Source organism: Macaca thibetana, chromosome 19, assembly GCF_024542745.1.
Source record: "Macaca thibetana thibetana isolate TM-01 chromosome 19, ASM2454274v1, whole genome shotgun sequence".
NCBI lineage: Eukaryota > Metazoa > Chordata > Mammalia > Primates > Cercopithecidae > Macaca > Macaca thibetana.
In genome coordinates this window covers 19,269,162-19,295,704 of record NC_065596.1, presented here as the reverse complement: position 1 = coordinate 19,295,704, position 26,543 = coordinate 19,269,162, and the positions used below count along the sequence as shown (strand labels likewise).

The 26,543-nt window shown below is 52.3% G+C and overlaps 2 protein-coding genes across 3 annotated transcripts in view; both read right to left on the bottom strand.

The window, feature by feature from the left end:
- Window positions 1-26,543, bottom strand: part of MYDGF (myeloid derived growth factor) — a 408,533-nt gene that overhangs the window by 185,601 nt on the left and 196,389 nt on the right. The gene's annotated exons all lie outside the window — the stretch shown is intronic.
- Window positions 1,661-26,543, bottom strand: part of PLIN3 (perilipin 3) — a 30,850-nt gene continuing 5,967 nt past the window's right edge. The window contains exons 3-8 of the mRNA XM_050770537.1: window positions 25,022-25,220; window positions 24,784-24,866; window positions 17,344-17,629; window positions 11,120-11,319; window positions 8,341-8,466; window positions 1,661-2,855 (exon numbers count right to left, since the gene is read on the bottom strand). Coding sequence (XP_050626494.1) covers window positions 2,511-2,855; window positions 8,341-8,466; window positions 11,120-11,319; window positions 17,344-17,629; window positions 24,784-24,866; window positions 25,022-25,220 — 1,239 coding nt within the window. The 3' untranslated portion in view covers window positions 1,661-2,510. The remainder of the gene's footprint in view (window positions 2,856-8,340; window positions 8,467-11,119; window positions 11,320-17,343; window positions 17,630-24,783; window positions 24,867-25,021; window positions 25,221-26,543) is intronic.

Here is a 26,543-nt window from a genome sequence, read left to right as displayed (position 1 = left end):
AGTGCAGTGGCCTGATCTTGGTTCACTGCAACCTCTGCATCCCGGGCTAAGTGATTCTTGTGCCTCAGGCTCCTGAGTAGCTGGGATTACAGGCGTGTGCCACCACACCCAGCTATTTTTTGTATTTTTAATAGAGAGAGGGTTTTACCATGTTGGCCAGGCGGGTCTCGAACTCCTGACCTCAAGTGACCTGCCTGCCTTGGCCTCCCAAAGTGCTGAGATTACAGGCGTAAGGCACCGTGCCTGGCCTGAGTTCAGATCACTACTTAGCTATTAGTAGCTGAGGTGGGGCTGAGGGTGAGCTCTCTGGGTTACACCTCAGTTTCCCTGGAGATAATAGCATCTATCTGATGGGATTGGGAAGAAGACTGGGAAAGAGCCAGGTGCAATGGCTCTCACCTATAATCCCAGGGCTTTGGGAGGCTGAGTGGGAGGATCGCGTGAGCCCAGGAGTTTGAGACCAGCCTATGCAACATAGCAAGACCCACATCTGTGTATATATGTATAAAAAACATTTAGCTTAGTGAGGTGGTGCACGCCTGTAGTTCCCAGATACTCAAGAGGATGAGGTGGGACCAGGTGTGGTGGTTCACACCTGTAACCTCAGCACTTTGGGAGGCCGAGACGGGCGGATCACGAGGTCAGGAGATCCAGACCATCCTGGCTAACACGGTGAAACCCCGTCTCTACTAAAAAACCAAAAAAATCAGCCGGGCGAGGTGGCGGGCGCCTGTAGTCCCAGCTACTCGGGAGGCTGAGGCAGGAGAATGGCGTGAACCCGGGAGGCGGAGCTTGCAGTGAGCCGAGATCGTGCCACTGCACTCCAGCCTGGACGACAGAGAGAGACTCTGTCTCAAAAAAAAAAAAAAGATTCTTATACTTGGGTGCATACGAATTCAAGTTCAATACGGATTAACAAAGAGAAAGTAACATGTGGTTGGTGACAGGGAGAATGAACCCTCTCATGTACTTAGGGTAGGACTGAAAAGACTGACAATGATTTGGCCTACGTTCCGGCAGTATTTGGTAAGACCGAGAATGTATCGTCTCCATGTCCCTGGGAGAAGTCCCTGAAGTTCTCCTTCTCTGTAGCTACCGTAGAGAAACACTGTAGATTGTCACTTGATTTTTTTCTGAGATGGTATCTTGCTCTGTTGCCCAGGCTGGAGTGTAGTAGTACAATCTTGGCTCACTACAGTCTCAAACTCCTGGGCTCAAGTGACCCTCCCACCTTACCATGCCTGGCTAACTTAAAAAATTTTTTTTTCCTGTAGACTTGGGGTCTTGCTATGTTGTCCAGGCCAGTCTCAAACTCCTGGCCTCAAGCGATCCTCCCACCTCGACCTCCCAAAGTGTTGGGATTACAGGCATGAGCCACTGTGCCAGGCCTGCCAGCATCTTGATCTTGGACTTCCCAGCCTCCGGAACTGTGAGAAATACATTTCTGTTGCTCATAAATTATCCAGCCTGGCCAGGCACTTTGGGAGGACGTGGTGGGAGGATCGCTTGAGCTCAGGAGTTCAAGATCAGCCTGGGCAACACAGCAAGACCCCATCTCTACAAAATAAATAAATGAACAAAGAAATTACCCTGCCTAAGGTATTTCTGTTCTAGCAGCAGGGACAGATGAAGACACACACGCATACACACACGGCCTGCATGCAGTTGTGGGTGAAGTTTATTAAGGCAATACTGAATGACAGAGCATTTCAACAAGGCTTGCCAGACAGGCCCCAGCACCTTTCTACACTACATTGAGGCTTAGAAGTTCAGTGTTCCACCCCATCCCTAGGATGCCCACTTAGACCAGAAATCCAAGTCCATTAGCTACAGGCTGATATCCAGGGACATTGGTGTAAACAAAGAAGTGGGATATGAACTATATCCCTGATTTTTTTTTTTTCTTTCAGACTAAGTCTCGCTCTTGTCCCCCAGGCTGGAGTGCAATGGCGTGATCTTGGCTCACTGCAACCCCTGCCTCTCGGGTTCAAGTGATTCTCTTGCCTCAGCCTCCCGAGTAGCTGGGATTACAGGCGCCCGCCACCACGCCTGGCTCATTTTTATTTTTTTGTATTTTTAGTAGAGACGGGGTTTCACCATGTTGGCCTGGCTGGTCTTGAACTCCTGACCTCAGGTGATCCGCCCGCCTTGGCCTCCCAAAGTGCTGGGATTACAGGCGTGAGCCACCACACCCGGCCTATATTCCTGACTTTTAACAAGGAAAAAAAAAATTCTGTGGGGGAGAACTTTCCTGAAAAAATATTTTTCTGGACATCTCTCTCTACTGACTGATAGGGAGAGGCTCAGAACACGCTTCCTCCAAGCTCAGAGGGACTGAGAGATTGGTCAGCTGGGTGATGCCTCAGTTTTGAGACCCTTAGCTTCCCAAGCAGACAGCACAGAAGAGCTGGTGGAGTGGCCAGAAAATCGGTTTGAAAGGAGCCCTGGGTTGAAGACTCCAGAGCAGAGCTGCAGCATAGACGGGGCCCGCTGCGTCCTGTCCTCTCCCCCTACTTCTTCTCCTCTGGGGCTTTCTCAGTGATTCCGGGGGCAAAGGGTCCCACGAGCCACGTGACAGGTGTGTTCTGGGCCACGTATTCCACCATGTGGTCCAGAGCCTCGCGGGCGCTGGTGACGCGCTCTCGGCTCTGGGCCAGGATGCTGCTGGACAGGTCCTGGAAGGAGTGGATGCTGGAAAAGGTAGCTTGGAGGTCCTCCACCTGGCGGCGGGCCTGCTGTACCTGGTCCTTCACATTGGTGGGGAGGCCCTGAATGCTGGACCCCAGGGAGGTACAGGTGGCCTGCAGCTGCTGGGCAATGTCCCGGAACATGGTGAGCGCCCGGGACTCGACCTGCTGAGAACGGAGGTGGGGACACCAATCAGGACCATTTGTTTCAGGAAAGGCAACCGGAGCTGAAGCCAGGGAAAGAGGGGTTCTACCACTAACCTTGGGGAAAACCCTTTCCACAGGTGAAATTTTTTTTTTTTTTTTTTTTTTTTTTGAGACAGTCTCATCCTGTCGCCCAGGCTGGAGTGCAGTGGCGCGATCTCGGCTCACTGAAAGCTCCGCCTCCCGGGTTCACACCATTCTCCTGCCTCAGCCTCCTGAGTAGCTGGGACTACAGGCGCCCGCCACCACAGCCGGCTAATTTTTTGTATTTTAGTAGAGACGGGGTTTCACCATGTTAGCCAGGATGGTCTCCATCTCCTGACCTCGTGATCCACTCGCCTCGGCTTCCCAAAGTGCTGGGATTACAGGCGTGAGCCACCGAGCCCGGCTCTTTTTTTTTTCTTTTTTTTTTGAGATAAGAGCCTTGCTCTGTTGCCCAGGCTGGAATACAGTGGCATGATTTTGGCTCACTGCAACCTCCGTCTCCTGGGTTCAAGCGATTCTCTTGCCTCAGCCTCCCAAGTAGCTGGGATTACAGACGCATGCCACCACGCCCGGCTAAATTTTGTATTTTTAGTATAGATGGGGCTTCACCATGTTGGCCAGGCTGGTCTTGAACTCTTTACCTCAAGTGATCTGCTCTCCTCAGCCTCCCAAAGTGCTGAGATTACAGGCATGAGCCACCGCGCCCAGCCTCTTTTCTTTTAATTAGAAACAGGATCTCACCCTGTCGCCCAGGCTGGAATGCAGTGGTGTGATCATAGCTTACTGCAGCCTCTAATTTCTGAGCTCAAGTTATCCTCTCATTTCAGCCTCCTGAGTAGCTGGGACTACAGGCACTCACTTACCATGCCCAGCTACATTTTTAAAATTTTCTGTAGAGCCAGGATCTCACTAAGTTGCCCAGATCTTAAACCCCTGGGCCGAAGTGATCTGCCCACTTCAGCCTCCCAAAATGGTGGATTTACAGGCATGAGCCATTGCATTCGGCCACTAGTCAAATTTTTTTAAAAGCATAGACAAATCACCAAAGAAGATACAGGGAGAGCACATGAAAGGCTGCTTGACATTGTAAGTCATTAAGGAAATGCAAATCAAAATCATAAGGAGCCCTGGCATGGTGGCTCATGCCTGTAATCCCAGCACTTTGGGAGGCTGAGGCGGGTGAATCACCCGAGGTCAGGAGTTCAGCCTGACCAACGTGGTGAAACCCTCATCTGTACTGAAGATACAGTTACTTTGGAAAACAGTCTAGCGGTTTCTCAAAATGTTAAACCATAGAATTATCACATGACTCAGCAATTCTAGTTGTGGGTGTATGCACAAGAGAAACGGAAACACACGTCCACACACACAGGCGTGCACACAGGGGCAAGGCAAAACGTGGAAACAACTCAAGTGTCGTTCGGTTGATGAATGGGTGAAGAGAATGTGATCCACCCATACAACAGAATGCGACTCAACCACGGAAAGTCACAGGGATCTGATGCAGGCCACAGCGTGGATGAGCTCCAAGGACGTCACGCTCAGTGTGAGAAGCCAGACACAAAAGGCCAAACAGGGTGGGATCCCATTTCTATGAAATGTCTAGGGCAGGCCCATCCACAGAGACAGGAGGGGATACGTGGTCGGGAAGAGGAGAAAATGGGGCAGTGATTGCTGATGGGAAAAGGGTTTCTTTTTAGGGGCATGAGATGAGATAGGGATAGTCGTGCAATGCTAAGAACCAGTGATGTGTATGCTTTTTTTTTTTTTGAGACGGAGTCTCGCTCTGTTGCCCAGGCTGGAGTGCAGTGGCCGGATCTCCGCTCACTGCAAGCTCCGCCTCCCGGGTTCACGCCATTCTCCTGCCTCAGCCTCCCGAGTAGCTGGGACTACAGGCGCCCGCCACCACGCCCGACTAATTTTTTGTATTTTTAGTAGAGACGGGGTTTCACTGTGTTAGCCAGGATGGTCTCGATCTCCTGACCTCATGATCCGCCTGCCTCGGCCTCCCAAAGTGCTGGGATTACAGGCGTGAGCCACCGAGCCTGGCCGATGTGTATGCTTTAAATGCATGAGTTGTATGGTATGAAAATGTTATCTCAATAAAACTGTTACAAAAAAAAAAAAAAGGCTGGGCGCGGTGGCTCACACCTGTAATCCCAGCACTTTGAGAGGCCAAGGCGGGCAGATCATGAGGTCAGGAGATTGAGACCATCCTGGCTAACATGGTGAAACTCCGTCTCTATTAAAAATACAAAAAAATTCGCCGGGCGTGGTGGCGGGCGCCTGTAGTCCCAGCTACTTGGGAGGCTGAGGCAGCAGAATGGTGTGAACCCAGGAGGCAGAGCTTGCAGTGAGCCGAGATCGTGCCACTGCACTCCAGCCTGGACGACAGAGGAAGACTCCATCTCAAAAAAAAAAAAGAAAAAAAACACTGTTAAAAAATAAAAAGTAGAAGCCAGGCTGGGATAGCCTGGAAGAACTTTCTAGGCAGAAGTTGTAAACCGTTGGGTGAGAACACAGTTGAAATCAGGTCCTTGAAAATTTCCTTGGTCAGGGAGTGAGATGAGCAGAGACAGGATTTGAGACCAGCCTGGCCAACATGGTGAGACCCTGTCTCTACTAAAAATACAAAAATTAGGCCGGGCGCAGTGGCTCTGGTCTGTAATCCTAGCAGTTTGGGAGGCCAAGACGGGCAAATCACTTGATGTTAGGAGTTCTAGACTGGCCTGGCAAACATGGCAGAACCCTGTCTCTACTACAAATACAAAAAAATTAGCCGGGTGTGGTTGCGGGCGCCTGTAGTCCCAGCTATTTGGGAGACTGAGGCAGGAGAATTGCTTGAACCCAGGAGATGGAGGCTGCAGTGGGTCGAGATCACGCCACTGTACTCCAGCTTGGGTGATGGAGTGAGACTCTGTCTCAAAAATAAATAAATAGGCCGGGCGCGGTGGCTCAAGCCTGTAATCCCAGCACTTTGGGAGGCCGAGACAGGCGGATCACGAGGTCAGGAGTTCGAGACCATCCTGGCTAACAGGGTGAAACCCCGTCTCTACTAAAAAATACAAAAAACTAGCCGGGCGAGGTGGTGGGCGCCTGTAGTCCCGGCTACTCGGGAGGCTGAGGCAGGAGAATGGCGTAAAAACCCGGGAGGCGGAGCTTGCAGTGAGCTGAGATCCGGCCACTGCACTCCACCCTGGGCGACATAGCGAGACTCCGTCTCAAAAAAAAAAAAATAAAAAAAAATAAATAAATAAATAAATAAAATTAGCTGGGGGTGGTGGCAGGTGCCTGTAGTCCTGGCTACTCGGGAGGCTGAGGCAGGAGAATCGCTTGAACCCAGGAGGCGGAGCTTGCAGTGAGCCAAGATTACGACATTGCACTCCAGCCTGGACGACAGAGTGAGACTCTATCTCAAAAAAAAAAAAAAAAAAAAAAAAGGTACACACTGGGAGGTAGGGTTTTGCCCAGAGCCCTGGCAGCTGGAGGACTCTGGACTTGAGCCAGGGATTATGGGAAGGTGTCCACGTGAGAGAGATAAGATCTGGTTTTCTCATTTGAAAGGTCATTCTGGCTGCTGTGCTTAGCAGTGGAGGAAACAGGAAACAGTTTTAGGCTGGAGACGGTCCAGTTCTGCCTCCCGAACAATTTGCATTTATAGAGATAGTCACGATATCTTTATACATCTCATTTTTGTAGCCTTTACTATGTGCTTTCGATATGATCTCATTTCAGCTTTTTAAAAATTCATCTGGGTCCGGGCACAGTGGCTCACACCTGTAATCCCAGCACTTTGGGAGGCCGATGTGGGCAGATCACCTGAGATCAGGAGTTTGAGACCAGCCTGGACAACATGGCAAACCCCATGTCTACTAAAAAGTACAAAAATTAGCCAGGCGTGGTGGTGCATGCCTGTAATCCCAGCTACTGGGGAGGCTGAGACAGGAGAACCACTTGAACTCAGGAGGCAGAGGATGCAGTGAGCCGAGACTGTGCCACTGCACTCCAGCCTGGGTGACAGAGCAATAAATAAATAAACAAATAGGCCGGGCGCGGTGGCTCATGCCTGTAATCCTAGCACTTTGGGAGGCTGAGGCAGGTGGATCATGAGGTCAGCAGATCGAGACCATCTTGGCTAACACGGTGAAACCCCATCTCTACTAAAAATACAAAAAAAAATTAGCCGGGTGTGGTGGTGGGTGCCTGTAGTCCCAGCTACTCGGGAGGCTGAGGCCACAGAATGGCGTGAACCTGGGAGGCGGAGCTTGCAGTGAGCTGAGATGACGCCACTGTACTCCAGCCTGGGCAACAGAGTGAGACTCTGTCTCAAAAAAATAAAAATAAAAACTGGGGTCAGGCATGGTGGCTCATGCCTGTAATTCCAGTACTTTGGAAGGCCAAAGTGGGAGTATTGCTTGAGGCTAGGAGCTCAAGACCACCCTGGGCAACACAGTGAGACCCTGTCTCTACTAAAAATTAAAAAAAAAATTAGCCAGGCACTGTGGCACGCGCCTGTGTTCCCAGCTACTCAGGAGGCTGAGGCGAGAGGATTGCCTGAGCCTGCAACAGTGAGACCACAGTGAACTGTGATGGCATCACTGCACTCCAGCCAGGGCAACAGAGTGAGAACCTGTCTCAAAAATAAATAAATAAACAAATATTTCAAAAATTGATATATAATCCACACACCATAAAACTCACCCTTTGAAGTGTACAATTCAGTGGTTTCTAGTATATTCACAAGGTTGTGCAAATACTACCTTCATCTAATTTCAGGACATTTTCGCTTTTTTGAGACAGAATCTCCCTCTGTTGCCCAGGCTGGAGTGCAGTGGCGCAATCTCGGCTCACTGCAACCTTCCTTTGCCCCTGGGGGGCTTAAGTGGGTGGTGGGACAGGCAGCGAGATCCATTAGAGAACACAAGAGGCCAAGGCTTGAGATAGAGTGGAGGGGGCCGGAGAATACTAGTCAGAAGTTGCTACTAGGGGCCAGGCTCGGTGGCTCATGCTTGTAATCCCAGCACTTTGGGAGGCCGGGGAGGGGAGATCACTTGAGGTCAGGAGTTCAAGACCAGCCTGGACAACATGGTGAAACCCTGTCTCTACTAAAAATACATAAAAAATTAGCCAGGTGTGGTGGTAAGCTCCTATAATCCCAGCTACTAGCGAGGTTGAGGCAGGAGAATCACTTGAACCCAGGAGGTGAGCCAAGATCATGCCATTGTACTCCAGCCTGGGTGACAGAGCAACACTCTAAAAAAAAAAAAAAAAAAAAAAAGCCATACCCATGCAGGCCCAAGAGGAGAAATCAAGGCAGGCTTCCTGGAGGAGGTGTCATTAGCTCCTGAAAGCAGGTGAGGCTGGGGAAAGCACTCGAAGCAGGTAGGCCCATGAAGCAGAGGTGTAGAGAGTGGCATCGGGACTCCAAGTACCCCAGGCCACCCCCCCAGTCCCTCATGGGTACCTCTGGCTTGGGCGGTTCCTTCTCGGGGCCCTGGAGCTGCTTCTGGTTCCAGCTGAGCCACATCTGGTGCAGCTTCTCCTGGCCTTCCACCAGCTTCTGATCAACGCCTTGCTTGACAGTTTCCATCTGGGGCAGGGGAGAGAGAGGTGAGGGAAGGAGGCTCCCCTGGGAGAGGCGGGATTCCAGAGGGAACCCAGGGAATCCATCATCTGACTTACATGATGGTCTAGAAGAGAGAAAGGGAGGGAGGAAGGGTTTCCTGGCTATGGTGAGCTCTGGGGCCTTTGGTTTAATCACTGACACACTCATGCTCTGTGTGGTCGGTGGGAAGAATGGCCGCACGTCCCCTGTAGCTCCTCCCATTACGTCAATTTCTCCTGCCTTTACAAGGGAGCCTGGACATGTGGCTGGCTTTGGCCAATGGGAGATGAGCAGACGGAACTAGCAAAGGCTTAAAAAGTACTTGTAGGCTGGCCACGGTGGCTCACGCCCGTAATCCCAGCACTTTGGGAGGCCGAGACAGGCGGATCACAAGGTCAGGAGATCGAGACCATCCTGGCTAACACGGTGAAGCCCCGTCTCTACTAAAAATACAAAAATTAGCTGGGCGCGGTGGCGGGCACCTGTAGTCCCAGCTACACGGGAGGCTGAGGCAGGAGAATGGCATGAACCCGGGAGGCGGAGCTTGCAGTGAGTGGAGATGGTGCCACTGCACTCCAGCCTGGGCGACAGAGCGAGACTCCGTCTCAAAAAAAAAAAAAAAAAAAAAAACACAAAGTGCTTGTAGGCTGGCCACAGTGGCTCACGCCCGTAATCCCAGCACCTTGGGAGGTCGAGGTGAGTGGATCACCTGGGCTCAGGAGTTGGGAGACCAGCCTGACCAACATGGTGAAACCCTGTCTCTACTAAAAATACAAAAATTAGCCGGGCGTGGTGGTGCGCATCTGTAATCCTAGCTACTCGGGATCGGGACGCTGGCGCACGAGAATCACTTGAACCTGGGTGAAGGAGGGTGCGGTGAGCCGAGATTGCGCCACTCCACTCCACCCTGGGTGACAGAGCCACACTCAGTCTCAAAAAAAAAAAAAAAAAAAAAAAAAAAAAAAAGGGCTTGTAATGAAATATGATTCACCCTTCCAAAGGAATGAAGCACGCTCACTTCTGCAATCCCAGTGCTTTGGGAGGCCAAGGCGGGAGGATCACGAGCTCAGGAGCTCCACAACAGCCTGGGCAATACAGTGAGACTTCATTTTTATATATTACATAAAGTTTAAGAGAAAAGAAAAATAAAGAGGAATGATGGCAGACATATGCTCCAAGATGGGTGAACCTTAGAGGCTGCAGTGAGCCATGCTTATGCACTGCAGCCCGGGAAACACAGTGAGACCCTGTCTCTAAAAAAAAAAAAAAAGGGTAATTAAAGGTAAATGAAGCTATCCATTAGGGTGGGCTCCAATCCATAAAGGGTTGGGCTCCTTAAATGAGGAGATTAGAGCTGGGCACGGTGGCTCATGTCTGTAATGCCAGCACTTTGGGAGGCCGAGGCCGGCAGATCACTTGAGGTCAGGAGTTCAAGACCAGCCTGGCCAACATGGTGAAACCCCGTCTCTACTAAAAATACAAAAATTAGTCAGACGTGGTGGCAAGTGCCTGTGATTCCAGCTACTCTGGAGATGGAGGCCCAAGAATCACTTGAACCCAGGAAGTAGAGGTTGCAATGAGCTGAGATCACACCACTGCACTCCTGCCTGGGCAACAGAGTGAGGCTCCGTCTCAAAAAAAAAAAAAAACAGATTGGGACACAGACATACACAGAGGGAAGGGCCGACCACGTGAAGACACGGAGAGAAGATGGCTGTCTACAAGTCAAGGAGAGACGCCCCAAAAGGACACTCTGATCTTGGACTTCCAGCCTCCAGAAACGTGAGGAAATAAATATCTGTTGTTTACATTTCCCAGACAGTGCGATTTTTTTTTTTTTTTTTTTTGAGATGGACTCTCACTCTGTTGCCCAGGCTGGAGAGCAGTGACATGATCTCGGCTCACTGCCATCTCTGCCGTCCGGGTTCAAGTGATTCTCCTGCCTCAGTCTCCTGAGTAGCTGGGACTACAGGCGCCTGCCATTGTGCCTGGTTAATTTTTGTATGTTTAGTAGAGATGGGGTTTCAGCATGTTGGCCAGGCTTGTCTTGAACTCCTAACCTTGTGATCCACCCGCCTGGGCCTCCCAAAGTGCTGGGATTACAGGAATGAACCACCCCACCTGACTGCGATTTTTTTTTGTTTGTTTTTTTTTGAGATGGGCTCTTGCTCTGTTGACTAGGCTGGAGTGCAGTGGTACAATCATAGCTCGCTGCAGCCTCCAATATCTGGGCTCAAGCGATTCTCCTGCCTCAGCCTCCCAAGTAGCTGGGATTACAGGCATGTACCACCACACCCGGCTAATTGTTTTAAATTATTTTTTGTAGAGGTGGGGTCTTGCTGTATTGCCCAGGAGGGTCTCAAACCCCCCGGACTCATGCAATCCTCCTGCCTTGGGCTCCCAAAGCACTTGAGGGACTCACACAAAGAGGTGTGAGCAGCTGTGCCCGGCCGCAGACACTGTGGTTTGTGGCAGCAGCCTGAGCAAATGAGTGTACAACCAGAGACAGTGCCAGGAGCAAGCGGGAACGGCCCCGCCAGCCTGCAGAGGGGTAGGCAATAAGTCACTGAGCTCTGGGTGGGCGTCTGCTGTGGGGTGAAGGCTGCTGGCTCAGGGCCCCGACCCCCCGGAACCTCACCAGGCTTAGGGCCTGCGACAGCTGCAGCAGAGCCTCCTGTGCCCTCTGCTTGGTGGCTCGAAGCTTGCCCAGCGAGTGCTCATAGGCGTGCTGCCGCAGCCTCTCTGACAGGGAGCCCAGACGCACGAAGTAGCTCTGCTCCTGCCGCTGCTGCTGCATGGACGCGACGTCAAAGCCATCCAGGGACGTGGCGATGCGGGCTGCAAGGAAAAGGAGAAGAGTCTCTGTGAAGACCAGAACACACAGCTGGGCTCGTCCCATGCAGACGGTCCCAGGAATCACACTGTCCAGTTTATTTATTTATTTAGAGATGGAGTTTCGCTCTCTCACCCAGGTGGGAGTACGGTGGTGTGATCTCAGCTCACTGCAACCTCTGCCTCCTGGGTTCAAGTGATTCTCCTGCCTTAGCCTCCTAAGTAACTGGGATTACAGGTGCCCGCCACCATGCCCGGCTAATTTTTGTATTTTTTTTTTTTTTTTTTTGAGACTGAGTCTGGCTCTGTCGCCCAGGCTGGAGTGCAGTGGCCGGATCTCAGCTCACTGCAAGCTCCGCCTCCCGGGTTTACGCCATTCTCCTGCCTCAGCCTCCCGAGTAGTTGGGACCACAGGCGCCCGCCACTTCGCCCGGCTAGTTTTTTGTATTTTTTAGTAGAGACGGGGTTTCACCGGGTTAGCCAGGATGGTCTCGATCTCCTGACCTCGTGATCCGCCCGTCTCGGCCTCCCAAAGTGCTGGGATTACAGGCTTGAGCCACCGCGCCCAGCCTAATTTTTGTATTTTTAGTAGAGACGGGGTTTCACCATGTTGGCCAGCCTGGTCTCGAACTCCTGATCTCCAGTGATTCATCCGACTCGGCCTCCCAAAGTGCTGTGATTATAGGCGTGAGCCACCACACGCGGCCATGCTGTCCAGTTTATACCCCAGTTCTGCTTCTTATAAACCTCGAAGGCCGGCCAGGCGCAGTGGCTCACACCTGTAATCCCAGCACTTTGGGAGGCCGAGACGGGCGGATCACGAGGTCAGGAGATCGAGACCATCCTGGCTAAAACGGTGAAACCCCCGTCTCTACTTAAAAAAAAATACAAAAAAAACTAGCCAGGCGTGGTGGCGGGCGCCTGTAGTCCCAGCTACTTGGGAGGCTGAGGCAGGAGAATGGCATGAACCCGGGAGGCGGAGCTTTCAGTGAGCTGAGATCCGGCCACTGCACTCCAGCCTGGGTGACAGAGCGAGACTCTCTCAAATAAATAAATAAATAAATAAACCCCGAAGGCCTGGGAGCAAAGGATTCTGCCTTGGTTTTCCCTATCTGCAAAATGGGGATGAGGGAAGTCAAACCTCACAAGAATCAGAGACCTTAGACTAGCGGGAGGGTCTAACGATGGCCCGCAGGCCAGACCTGCCTTGGTCAACCTGTGAATATAGCCCTGAATGTTCATTATGCAGTCCTGCAGAGACAACAGCATTCCAGCCAGCAATGGATCGCATATACTACAGAGGTCCCATAAGATTGTAACAGTGTCGGCCGGGCGCAGTGGTTCATGCCTGTAATCCCAGCACTTTAGGAGGCCAAGGCGGGCAGATCATTTGAGGCCACGAGTTCAAGACTAGTCTGGCCAGCATGGAACAACCCCATCACTACTAAAAATACAAAAATTAGCCAGGCTTGATGGCACTAGCCTGTAATCCCAGCTACTTGGGAGGCTGAGGCAGGAGAATCGCTTGAACCCGGGAGGTGGGGATGCAGTGAGCCGAGATCACATCACTGCACTCCAGCCTAGGTGAGAGTGAGATGCCATCTCAAAAAAAAAAAAAAGAGAATAATGACATTTCAGCCAACAACGGACCTCATATAGTGGTCCCATAAGATTATAATACCATATGAACCATATTTTTCCTGTACCTTTTTTTCTTTTTTTTTTTTTTTGAGACAGAGTCTCGCTCTGTCGCCCAGGCTGGAGTGCAGTGGCCGGATCCCAGCTCACTGCAAGCTCCGCCTCCCGGGTTTGCGCCATTCTCCTGCCTCAGCCTCCCGAGTAGCTGGGACTACAGGCGCCCGCCACCTCGCCCGGCTATTTTTTTGTATTTTTTAGTAGAGACGGGGTTTCACTGTGTTAGCCAGGATGGTCTCGATCTCCTGACCTCAAAGTGCTGGGATTACAGGCTTGAGCCACCGCGCCGGCCTTTTTTTTTTTTTTTTTTTTTTTTGAGACGGAATCTCACTCTGTCACCCAGACTGGAGTGCAGTGGCGGGATCTCAGCTCATCGCAAGCTCCGCCTCCCGGGTTCACACCATTCTCCTGCCTCAGCGTCCCGACTAGCTGGGACTACAGGTGCCTGCCACCTCGCCCGGCTAGTTTTTTTGTATTTTTAGTAGAGACAGGGTTTCACCATGTTAGCCAGGATGGTCTCGATCTCCTGACCTCGTGATCCGCCCACCTTGGCCTCCCAAAGTGCTGGAATTACAGGCGTGAGCCACTGATCCCGGCCTTTTTCCTGTACCTTTTCTTCTTTTTTTAGGCAGGGTCTCGATCTTTTGCCCAGGCTAGAGTGCAGTGACATGATCTCAGCTTACTGCAGGCTCAACCGCCCAGCTTCAAGTTATCCTCCAACCTTGGCCTCCCGAGTAGCTGGGACTGCATGAAGCTGGGACTACGGCAAGACACCCGGCTAACTTTTGTATTTTTTGTAGAAATGGGGTCTCACTGTGCTGCCCAGGCTGGTCTTGAACTCCTGGACTCAAGCAATCTGCTCGCCTCAGCCTCCCAAAGTGCTAGGTTTACAGGTGTGAGCCATTGCACCTGGCTTCCTGTACCTTTTCTATGTTTAGATCTGTTTGTTTTGTTGGTTTTTATTTTTTGAAGTACGGTCTTGCTCTGTTGCCCAGGCTGGAGTGCAGTGGTGCGATCATAGCTCACTGTAGCCTTGAACTCCCAGACTCAAGTGATCCTTAGGCTCTCAAATAGCAACTGGGACTACAGGCGTGCACTAGCACACCCAGCTAATTTTTACATTTTTTGTAGAGACAGGGTCTCACTATGTTGTCCAGGCTGGTCAGGAACTCCTGGCTTAACTGATCCTCCCACCTCAGCCTCCAAAGTGCTGGGATGACAGGTGTAAGCCACCGTGCCCGGCCTCATCCCATGTTCGTAGGTTCATATATATGTATGCATGTATTTATTTATTTATTTTTGAGACAGAGTCTCGCTCTGTTGCCCAGGCTGGAGTGCAGTGGCATGATCTCAGCTCACTGCAACCTCCGCCTCCCGGGTTCAAGCGATTCTCCTGCCTCAGCCTCCTGAGTGGCTGGGATTATAGGCACGTGCCACCACGCTTGGCTAGTTTTTGTATTTTTAGTAGAGACGGGGTTTCACCATGTTGGCCAGGCTGGTCTCGAACTCCTGACCTCGTGATCCAGCTGCTTCAGCCTCTGAAAGTGCTGGGATTACAGGCATGAGTCACCACGCCCGGCCTTTATTTTTTTTCTTTGAGATGGAGTTTTGCTCTTGCTGCCCAGGCTGGAGTGCAGTGGCACAGTCTCGGCTCACCACAAGCTCTGCCTCCCAGGTTCAAGCGATTCTCTTGCCTCAGCCTCCTGAGTTAGCTGGGATTACAGGTATGCGCCACCACGCCCAACTAATTTTGTATTTTTAGTAGAGATGGGGTTTCTCTATGTTGGTCAGGTTGGTCTCGAACTCTGGACCTCAGGTGATCCGCCTGCCTCAGTCTCCCACTCCCAAAGTACTGGGATTACAGCTGTGAGCCACTGCGCCCGGCTGCATGTATTTATTTAATCCTTCTGTACCTATACTTTTTTTTTTTTTTTTTTTTTTTTTTTTGAGATGGAGTCTCACTCTGCCGCCCAGGCTGGAGTGCAGTGGCCCAATCTCGGCTCCCTGCAACCTCTGCCTCCTGAGTAGCTGGGATTAGAGATGACCACCACCATGCCTGGCTAATTTTTGTATTTTTAGTAGAGACTGGGTTTCACCATGTTGGCCAGGCTGGTCTCAAACTCTTGACTTCAAGTGATCTGCCCACCTCGGCCCACCAAAGTGCTGGGATTACAGGCGTAAGCCACCGCGCCCTGCCTATATCCTAAGCTTCTTTTTTTTTTTTTTTTTTTTTTTTTTTTTTTTGAGACGGAGTCTCGCTCTGTCGCCCAGGCTGGAGTGCAGCGGCCAGATCTCAGCTCACTGCAAGCTCCGCCTCTCGGGTTCACGCCATTCTCCTGCCTCAGCCTCCCGAGTAGCTGGGACCACAGGCACCGCCACCTCGCCCGGCTAATTTTTTGTGTTTCTAGTAGAGATGGGGTTTCGCCGTGTTAGCCAGGATGGTCTCGATCTCCTGACCTTGTGATCCGCCCGTCTCGGCCTCCCAAAGTGCTGGGATTACAGGCTTGAGCCACCGCGCCCGGCCTATCCTAAGCTTCTTATTTGCAAAAATCCCAATCCCGGCACTTTGGGGTGCTAAGGCAGTAGGATCACTCCAACTGAGGAGTTCCAGATCAGCCGGGATGACAGAGGGAGACTCCGTCTTTACAAAAAATTAAATAAACAAAAATTAGTTGGGCATGATGTTGTGTGCTTGTAGTCCCAGCTACTCAGGAGGCTGAGGTGGGAGGCTCGCCTGAACCCAGGAGTTTGAGGCTGCATTGAGCTATGATCGCACCATTGCACTCCACAGTGGGCAACAGAGTGAGACTCTATTTCTAAAACGAACAAATAAAAAAGGGTTGGGTACGGTGGCTCATGCCTGTAATCCCAGCACTTTGGAAGGCCGAGGTGGGTGGATCACGAGGTCAGGAGTTCGAGACCAGCCTGGCCAACATGGTGAAATCCCATCTCTACTAAAAATACAAAAAATTAGCCAGGCACGGTGGCTCACGCTTGTAATCCCAACACTTTGGGGGGCTGAGATGGGCAGATCACGAAGTCAGGAGATCGAGACCATCCTGGCTAACACAGTGAAACCCTATCTCCCGTCTCTACTAAAAATACAAAAAATTAGCCGGGCATGGTGGCGGGCTCCTGTAGTCCCAGCTACTCAGGAGGCTGAGGCAGGAGAATGGCGTGAACCCAGGAGGCGGAGCTTGCAGTGAGCCGAGACTGTGCCACTGCACTTCAGCCTGGGCGACAGAGAGAGACTCCATCTCAAAAAAAAATAAATAAATAAAAATAAAAATAAAATAAAAATAAATTTTTAAAAAATACAAAAAATTAGGCCAGGCGCGGTGGCTCAAGCCTGTAATCCCAGCACTTTGGGAGGCCGAGACGGACGGATCACTAGGTCAGGAGATCGAGACCATCCTGGCTAACACGGTGAAACCCCGTCTCTACTAAAAAATACAAAAAACTAGCCGGGCGAGGTGGCGGGCGCCTGTAGTCCCAGCTACTCAGGAGGCTGAGACAGGAGAATGGCCCGAACCCGGGAGGCGGAGCTTGCAGTGAGCTGAGATCCGGCCACTGCACTCCAGCCTGGGCGACAGAGCGAGACTCCGTCTCAAAAAAAAAAAAAAAAAAAAAAAAAAAAAAAAATTAGCCAAGCGTGGTGGCGGGCACCTGTAATCCCCGCTACTCAGGTGGATGAGGCAGGAAACTCACTTGAACCCAGGAGGCGGAGGTTGCAGTGAGCTAAGATCACGCCATTGCACTCCAGCCTAGGTGACAGAGCGAGGCTCTGTCTCTAAATAAATAAATAATAAAGAAAGAAGGATATCAAATAAACAGTGCAGGGAGTGCAAGTATATGACCGAGATGACTGACGTGGGATTTCTGGCCTGGCAGGAACACCAGGGTTCAGTGAGATCTCAAGTTTAGTCACATATTTATGCAGGAACAGAGTGAGCGAAGGGGGAAGAGGAGGAGGGCGGGGAGAGGACAGGGCAGGTTGTGCAGGACCTTGTGGGCTGGCTGTGATGAGGACTTGGGCCTTGACCCCAAGGGAGGTAGGGTCCATGGAGGGCTGTGGGCAGAGGAGGGATGGGCTATGATTCAGATGCTCACAGACGCCCTCTGATGGCTGCTGTGGGGAGGAGACTGTGGAGGGTGAGGGCGGGAGCTGGTAAGCAGGACAGAGAGGGGGACTGCGTTGGTGATGAGATTCCAAGATGCTGGGAAGAGGTGGCAGGGACCAGGCGGCAGTGAGGGACAGACCCCACGAGGCCAACAGCGGCTTCCGGTTAGGGGGCCCGGGGAGGGGTCTCAGAGCAGCCGACTGGCCACACTCACCCAGCTCGGCGTCCGTAAGGGGCAGGTGGTTGTCCACCCACTCCTCCGACTTCCCCAGCACCGTGTCGACCCCACTCAGCACCATCTGGCCCACGCGGGAGCCCATGACGGACTGGACCCCGCCAGTCACTGCAGACTTCGTCTTGTCCACGCCACTCTGCACAGCACCGCGGGTCGCGTCCACCGCCTCCGATACTCGTGTGGCCACCGTGTCCTTGGCGCTAGACACCATCTCTCGGGCCCCTGACACCTTGGACGACACAAGCTCCTTGGTGTCCGCCAGGACCTAGGAGAGGCAACAGCATCAGCATCTCTGCCTTCCCTCCATACCTGGGCACCCCTCCCCTACACCCCAACTTCCAGGAGACGGAGGCGGGGAGCGCCATCCCCCAGGTGACCCCAGCATCGCTGCCTTCCCTCCATACCTGGGCACCCCTCCCCTGCACCTGAACTTCCAGGGAGACGGAGGCGGGGAATGCCATCCCCGGGGGACCCCAGCATTTCCGCCTTCCCTCCATACCTGGGAACCCCTCTCCTGCACCCCAACTTACAGGAAGACTGAGGCAGGGAGAGCCATCCATCGGGTGACCCCAGCATCTCCGCCTTCCCTCTGTACCTGGGCACCCCTCTCCTGCACCCCAACTTCCAGGGAGACGGAGGCAGGCAGTGCCATCCACCAGGTGACCCCGAGTCTGGAGTCATGGGCATGATCTCATACTCTGCAGCCAGGCTACCTAGGCTCCGTCCCTAGCTTGCTGCTTCTCAGATGTGTGGCTTCAGGCAAGTCACTCTACCTCTCTGTGCCTCGTTTCTTTCCTTCCCTTTCCTTCCTTCTTTTCTTCCTCTTCCCTTCCCTTCCTTCTTCCCATCCCTTCCCTTCCCTTCCTTCTTTAGAGACAGGGTCTTGCCCTGTTGCCCAGGCTGGAGTGCAGTGACACCATCTCAGATCACTGCAACCTCTGTCTCCTGGGTTCAAGCAGTTCTCCTGCCTCAGCCTCCCAAGTAGCTGGGATTACAGGCATCTGCCACTACGCCTGGCTAATATCATGTTCTTTGTTTGTTTTGTTGTTATTGTTTTTGAGATGGAGTCTCACTCTTGTTGCCCAGGCTGGAGTGCAATGGCATGATCTCAGCTCACTACAACCTCCGCCTCCCGGGTTCAAGTGATTCTCCTGCCTCAGTCTCCCGAGTAGCTGGGATTACAGGTATGCACCCACGCCCAGCTAATTTTGTATTTTTAGTAGAGATGGGGTTTCACCATGTTGGTCAGGCTGGTCTCGAACTCCTGACCTCAGGTGATCTGCCCGCCTCAGCCTCCCAAAGTGCTGGGATTACAGGCATGAGCCACTGCACCCTGCCTGTTTTTGTTTTTTGTTTTTTTTGTTTTTTTTTGAGATGGAGTCTCGCTCTGTCGCCCAGGCTGGAGCGTAGTGGCCGGATCTCAGCTCACTGCAAGCTCTGCCTCCCGGGTTTACGCCATTCTCCTGCCTCAGACTCCCGAGTAACTGGGACTACAGGCGCTTGCCACCTCGCCCGGCTAGGTTTTTGTATTTTTTAGTAGAGACGGGGTTTCACTGGGTTAGCCAGGATGGTCTCGATCTCCTGACCTCGTGATCCGCCCGTCTTGGCCTCCCAAAGTGCTGGGATTACAGGCTTGAGCCACCGCGCCCGGCCTGTTTTGTTTTTTGAGATGGAGTCTCTCTCTGTCGCCCAGGCTGGAGTGCAGTGGCGCGATCTTGGCTCACTGCAAGTTCTGCCTCCCAGTGATTCACACCATTCTCCTGCCTCAGCCTCCCGAGTAGCTGGGACTACAGGCACTCGCCACCACACCCAACTAATTTTTTGTATTTTTAGTGGAGATGGGGTTTCACCGTGTTAGCCAGGATGGTCTCGATCTCCTGACCTCGTGATCCGCCCACCTTGGTCTCCCAAAGTGCTGGGATGTGAGCCAGCGTAAGCCACCATGCCCGACTTTTTTTTTTTGACAGAGTTTTTGCTCTCGTTGCCCAGGCTGGAGTGCAATGGCGCGATCTCGGCTCACCGCAACCTCCACCTCCCGGGTTCAAGCAATTCTCCTGCCTCAGCCTCCCCAGCAGCTGGGACTACAGGCGCCCACCGCCACGCCTGGCTAATTTTTTGTATTTTTAGTAGAAACAGGGTTCACTGTGTTAGCCAGAATGGTCTCGATGTCCTGAGCTCGTGATCTGCCCGCCTCAGCCTCCCAAAGTGCTGGGATTATAGGCGTTTGAGCCACCACCCCCGAGAGTCAGGTTTTAACAGCAGCACTACACTCACTGAACATGCACGTTCTCACACTGGCCCAGATTAAAATCTAGCTCTGACAACACCGCCATTCCCCAGAACCTGGGGAAAGTCACCTCTTTGCAAAGGGGGAAAAAACTCACAGGGCCCAGAATTGAGAGGATATATTGCGCCTCTCAAAAAGTCAAGAGCTCACAGCAGGCCAGGCATGGTGGCTCGCACCTGTCAATCCCAGCACTTTGGGAGGCTGAGGTGGGAGGATCGCTTGGGCCCAGAAGTGTGAGACCAGCCTGGGCAACACAGTAAGACCTCACCTCTACAAAGCATACAAAAATTGGCCAGGCACGGTGACTCACGCTATAATCCCAGCACTTTGGGAGGCCGAGGCAGCTGGATCACCTGAGGTCAGGAGTTCGAGACCAGACTGGCCAACATGGAGAAACCCCTCTCTACTAAAAATACAAAAATTTGCTGGGCATGGTGGCGGGCACCTGTAATCCCAGCTACTCGGGAGGCTGAGGCAGGAAGATCACTTGAACCCAGGAGGCAGAGTTTCCAGTGGGCTGAGATCACGCCACTGCATTCCAGCCTGGGCAACAGAGCGAGACTCCGTCTCAAAAAAAAAAAAAAGAAAAAGAAAAAAGCTCCCAGCTGCTGCTCCGTTCAACGACCTTGAAGAATTCACCCTGAGCTTATCCCTTCTGTAAACACAAGGACCGTTGGCCTCCCACGGTTATCAGTGGGAGAGAAAGGGAATGCAAGGGTTTGGCCCTACGATGGGGGCTCCTGGCTGACATTTCGCCATCTTCCTGTGAGCTCGGCAGTTTCCATCCCCCTCAGCCAAGCCCACTATTGGCCTTTGCTGATAAGCTGCAGGCATGGCTGGGCACAGTGGCTCACAACTGTAACTGCAGCACTTTGGGAAGCCAAGGCAGGCGGGAGGATTGCTTGAGCCCAGGAGTTTGTTTTTTGTTTTGTTTCTGAGACGGAGTCTTGCTCTGTTGTCCTGATCTCGTGATCCACCCGCCTCAGCCTCCCAAAGTGCTGTGATTAGAGGATGAGCCACCGTGCCCGGCTAGCCCAGGAGTTAGAGAGACCAGCCTGGGCAATACAGCAAAGCCCCACCCCTACAAAAAAACTAAAAAATTAGCCGGGTCTGGTGGTGCACACCTGTAGTCCCAGCTTCTCAGGAAGCTGAGAGCTGGGAGGATTGCCGAAGTCTAGGAGGTCGAGGCTGTAGTGAGCCGAGATCATGCCACTGCACTCTAGCCTGGGCAACAGAGCAAGACCTTGTCTCAAAAAAAAAAAAAAAAAAGGGTGCAAGTTGACACCCGCTCTGCTGTTTCCCAGCTAAGGTCATTTCCGCATAAATGGGAGGAAAGAAGTGTGACCATGATGGGACAGCAGAGCCCCCCGGCATACAGTAGGCACTCAATATCGAGTGGATGAATGAGCTGCCTGTCCCTGTAGGCGGTCTCAGGGAAAGTCCTAGGATGCTGGGATGTGGGCTGGCTTGTCCTGCCTCCAACCCAGGGAGCACCTATTTCTGATGCTAGAGACCCAGACGCAAGCAGGTGGTGCCTGAGGGTGGCCCTTCTGTAACCACTGGGCCGAAGCGGACATGGAGCCCCTGAATACTTAATAAGCATCTACCTGCTGGGGTGGTGGCTCACCCCTGTAATCCCAGCACCTTGGGAGGCAGAGGCAGCCGGATCACCTGAGGTCGAGAGTTCGAGACCAGCCTGACCAACATGGAGAAACCCCGTCTGTACTAAAAATACAAAATTACCCAGGCGTGGTGGTGCATGTCTGTAATCCCAGCTACTCGGGAGGGCTGAGGCAGGAGAATCGCTTGAACCCGGGAGGCAGAGGTTGCAGTGAGCTGAGATCGCACCATTGCACTCCAGCCCGGGCAACAAGAGTGAAACTCCATCTCAAAACACTAAAAAAAAAAAAGCATCTACCCTGTGCCAGGCTGCCCGCTGAGCACTGGACACAGACACAAAGCAGGCGGCCTGTGCCCTAGGGACACAAACAATAACCGATTAAGCTTCACACTTATCTGAAGGAGGGTGTTTTGTTTTTGTTTTTTTTTTTGAGACACAGCCTTGCTCTGTTGCCCAGGCTGGAGCACGGTGGCGCGATATCGGCTCACTGCAACCTCTGCCTCCCGGGTTCAAGTGATTCTCCTGCTTCAGCCTCCGGAGTAGCTGGGATTATAAGCACTCACCACCACACCTGGCTAAGTTTTGTATTTTTAGTAGACACGGGGTTTTGCTATGTTGGCCAGGTTGGTCTCGAACTCCTGACCTCAAGTGATCTGCCCACTTCGGCCTCCCAAAGGGCTGGGATTAAGGCGTGAACCACCGCGCCTGGTCTGTGCCTCATTTCTTCATCCCAGGCTATTATAGGTCAAATTATGGCCCGGCCCCCTCAACCCCAAATTCATATGCTGAAATCCTGATCCCCAGGGGTAAGAATGTGACTGTATTTGGAGACAGAGTCTTTAAAAAGCGGTGATTAAGGGAAACTGAGGTAGGGACAGTGGCGCACTCCTATAATTCTAGCACTTTGTGGGGCTGAGGCGGGAGGATTGCTTGAGCCCAAGAGTTGGAGACCAGCCTGGGCAATATGGCGAGACTCCGTCTTGACAAAAAGTACAAAAATTAGCCAGGCGTGGTGGATGCACCTATAGTCCCAGCTACTCAGGAGGCTGAGGCGGGAGGATCTGTTGAGAACAGGAGTTTGAGAACAGCCTGGGCAACATGGTGAAAACACACATCTACAAAAAATTAAACATAGCCAGGCATGGTGATGTGTGCCTGTGGTCCCAGCTACTTGGGAGGCTGAGATGGGAGGCTTGCTTGAGCTCAGCAGTTCAAGGCTGCACTCCACCCTGGGTGACAGAGCGAGAACCTGTCACAAAAAAAAAATTTATTTTATTTTAAATGTTAAGAGCCAACATTTGATACAAGCCATGTGCAGTTCTAGGCCTTCAGGTGTTAACACCAGGTCAGCATCGCCTTTCTGTGGAAAAGAAAGTAGGGCCCAGGCTGGGTGTTGTGGCTCATGTCTGTAATCTTAAGACTTTGGGAGGCCAAGGTAGGTGGATCACCTGAGGTCAGGAGTTCAAGACCAGCCTGACCAACATGGTGAAACCCCATCTCTACTAAAAATACAAAAATTGGCCAGGTGTGGTGGCGTGCACCTGTAGTCCCAGTTACTTGGGAGGCTGAGGCAGGAGAATCGCTTGAACCCAGGAGGCAGAGGTTGCAGTGAGCTGAGACTGTACCAGTGCACTCCAGCCTGGGCAACAAGAGCAAAATTCCATCTCAAAAAAAAAAAAAAAAAAAAAAAAAAAAAAGAAAGACAGTGAGGCCCACAGAGGCAAAGTAACTTGTGTGACGGCCACTCAGCTGCTGAGGGGCAGGACACAATTTAGAACATGGTGTTTTTGTTTGTTTTATTTTTTTTTGAGACAGAGTCTCGCTCTGTCACCCAGGCTGGAGTGTAGTGGCGCAGTTTGGGCTCTCTGCAACCTCTGTCTCCCGGGTTCAAGTGATTCTCCTGCCTTAGCCTCCCAAGTAACTGGGACTACAGGTGCACGCCACCACGCCAAGCTAATTTTTCTTTTTTTTTTTGAAGTTTTAGTAGAGATGGGGCTTCACCGTGTTTGCCAGGATGGTCTCGATCTCCTGACCTTGTGATCTGCCCACCTTGGCCTCCCAAAGTACTGGGATTACAGGCGTGAGCCACCGCGCCTGGCCAGAGCAAGGTGTTTTTTGTTTTTGTTTTCTTTGAGACAGAGTTTCACTCTCGTTGCCCAGGCTAGAGTGCAATGGCGTGATCTCAGATCACCGCAACCTCTGCCTCCCGGGTTCAAGCGATTCTCCTGCCTCGGCCTCCCAAGTAGCTGGGATTACAGGCACCCGCCACCACGCCTGGCTAATTTTGTATTTTTAGTAGGGATAGGGTTTCTCCATGTTGGTCAGGCTGGTCTCAAACTCCCAACTTCAGGTGATCCGCCCGCCTTGGCCTCCCAAACTGCTGGGATTACGGGCATGAGCCACCGCACCCGGCCAGGAACATGGTGTTTTGATGTTTTGACTTTCCTGCCTCCAAGCTTTTCTGACTAATAAAACAGTTATAGGGATGTCAACATTCTGGGTAAAGGGCCACATAACTAAGATTTTCAGTACTGTGGGTCACAGTCTCTGTCGCAACTACTCAACCTTGCCATTGTAGGGTGAAAGCAGTCGTAGACAATATGTAAATAAATGGTCATGGCTGTGTGCCAATAAAACTTTATTATAAAAACAAGTTGGCTGGGCACTGTGGCTCATTCCTGTGATCCCAGCACTTTGGGACGCCGAGGTGGGTGGATCACCTGAGGTCAGGAGTTCGAGACCAGCCTGGCCAACATGGTGAAACTCCATCTCTATTAAAAATACAAAAACTTGGCCGGGCGCGGTGGCTCAAGCCTGTAATCCCAGCACTTTGGGAGGCCGAGGCGGGCGGATCACAAGGTCAGGAGATCGAGACCACAGTGAAACCCCGTCTCTACTAAAAATACAAAAAAAAAAATTAGCCGGGCGCGGTGGCGGGCGCCTGTAGTCCTAGCTACTCAGGAGGCTGAGGCAGGAGAATGGCGTGAACCCAGGAGGCGGAGCTTGCAGTGAGCCGAGATGGCGCCACTGCACTCCAGCCTGGACAACAGCGTGAGACTCCGTCTCAAAAAAAAAAAATAAAAATACAAAAACTAGCCGGGTGTTGGGAGGGGGGAGGGGGGAGGGGGGAGGGATTGCATTGGGAGTTATACCTGATGTAAATGACGAGTTGATGGGTGCAGCACACCAACAAGGCACAAGTATACATATGTAACAAACCTGCACGTTATGCACATGTACCCTACAACTTAAAGTATAATAATAATAAATAAATTTAAAAAAAAAAAAAAAAAACTAGCCGGGTGTGGTGGCGGGCACCTGTAATCTGGCTGGCTTTGCAATTATCCCTCCAGCTGCCCTGTGGGGAGTGCATTCGGGGTGGGGATGGGAACCGACAGGAGAGGGAGCAGGGAGGATGCCATCAAGCCTGTCTAGTTAAGCTGGGACCAGCGCACTCCATACCCAGGTAGGTCCCTGTCTCGGCAGAGCCCCCGAGGGCGGACATCGTTACCTTCTCCGTGGGCTGCTGCAGGATGGGGAGGTTCTCCTCCAACTTGTCCAGCCCCCTGTGGGCGTACTCGCTGGCTGATGCAACTGCCGAAAGAAATTAAGTAAGACGCAAATGTGACTGGTGGAAGGTCACCTCGTAATTGTTCGGGGTCGGCACCAAGAGCTGGGTAGACCCCCCTACTCCCCACCCAGGGAAAGTGCCAGGAGGGGGATTCAGGGCCCTCTGGGACTTCACCCACTCTGGGGCTCCAGCTTGGAGAGGATTGGCTGAGCCCCGCTGACAGCGGCCGCCGTGAGGGTCCTCACTCCCTTCTCTGCCGCGTCGCAGACGGTCTTGACGTGCGGGTAGCTCTCCTTGGTGGAGGCATAGGCAGCGGACACCATGTCGCAGGTGGAGCTGATGAGAGGCATGCTGGCCACGCGGTCCACCACACTGGGCTATGAGAGAGAAGTGGCTCAGGCAAACTGGGCGGGGGAGGATGGGGGGCTCAGCCAGAAACTCAGGGTGCCCTGAAGTTTTGCTCTCACTCCTGGCCAGTGAAACGGCTCAGTTTACCCACACTTTGCATCCAGGTGGTTGCACAAGTCAGGAACCTTGGGGTTTCGCCACATGCTTCCTTTTATTTATTTTTTTTTTGAAACGGAGTCTTGCACTGTCACCAGGGCTGGAGTGCACTGGCGTGACCTCGGCTCGCTGCAACCTCCACCTCCTGGGTTCAAGCGATTCTCCTGCCTCGTCCTCCTGAGTAGCTGGGATGACAGGCGCCACCATGCCCAGCTAATTGTTTTTGTATTTTTAGTAGAGACGGGGTTTCACCATGTTGGCCAGGCTGGTCTTGAACTCCTGACCTCATGATTCGCCCACCTCAGCCTCCCAAAGTGTTGGGATGACAGGCGTGAGCCACGGCGCCCAGCCCGCGTGCTTCCTTTAACACAGCCTAGTTACATGAGCCTGCACTTTATTCCAGCGATGTGCCAGGTGGTGATAAGGGACAAGAGTCCCATTCTCATGGCAGTTAGGGTCTAAACTGGGGGCTGCAGACTATAGCCCATGGGTCACATCCAGCGTACCACTTGATTTTTTAATTTTAATTATCTTTGGGGCCAGGTGCGGCGGCTCACGCCTGTAACCCAAGCACTTTGGGAGATCGAGGCGGGCTGGTCACTTCGGGTCAGGAGTTCGAGACTAGCCTGGCCAATATGGTGAAACTCCGTCTCTATTAAAAATACAAAAATTCGCCGGGCGTGGTGGCGCACGCCTGTTACCCCAGCTATTCGGGAGGCTGAGGCAGGAGAATCACTTGAATTTGGGAGGCAGAGGTTGTAGTGAGCCAAAATGTCACCACTGCACTCCAGGCTGGGTGACAGAGCAAGACTCCATCTGAAAAAATATGTATGTAAAATAAAATAACCTATGGATGAGAGATCTGGAATAGAAACTGGCTTCCTAGTAAAATAACCTACGGATGAGAGATCTGGAATAGAAACTGGCTTCCTAGTAAAATAACCTATGGATGAGAGATCTGGAATAGAAACTGGCTTCCTAGGAGGTCCCTGAGAGAGACTTCAGAGGTGAGGAAGATTTGGCTTAGCGGTTGTGGAGGGCAGGTAGTTTCAGACAGAACCCTGACCCCTCAGGCCCTCCAAGGGCCTTTGAGATTCCCCTGCTCCCAACTGGGGACACCAGTGAGTGGTCTGTACCCCACCGAGGAATAAACCTCTCTGGCTCCGTGGGCTGCCGGCATATCCCTGGCTCCCTGC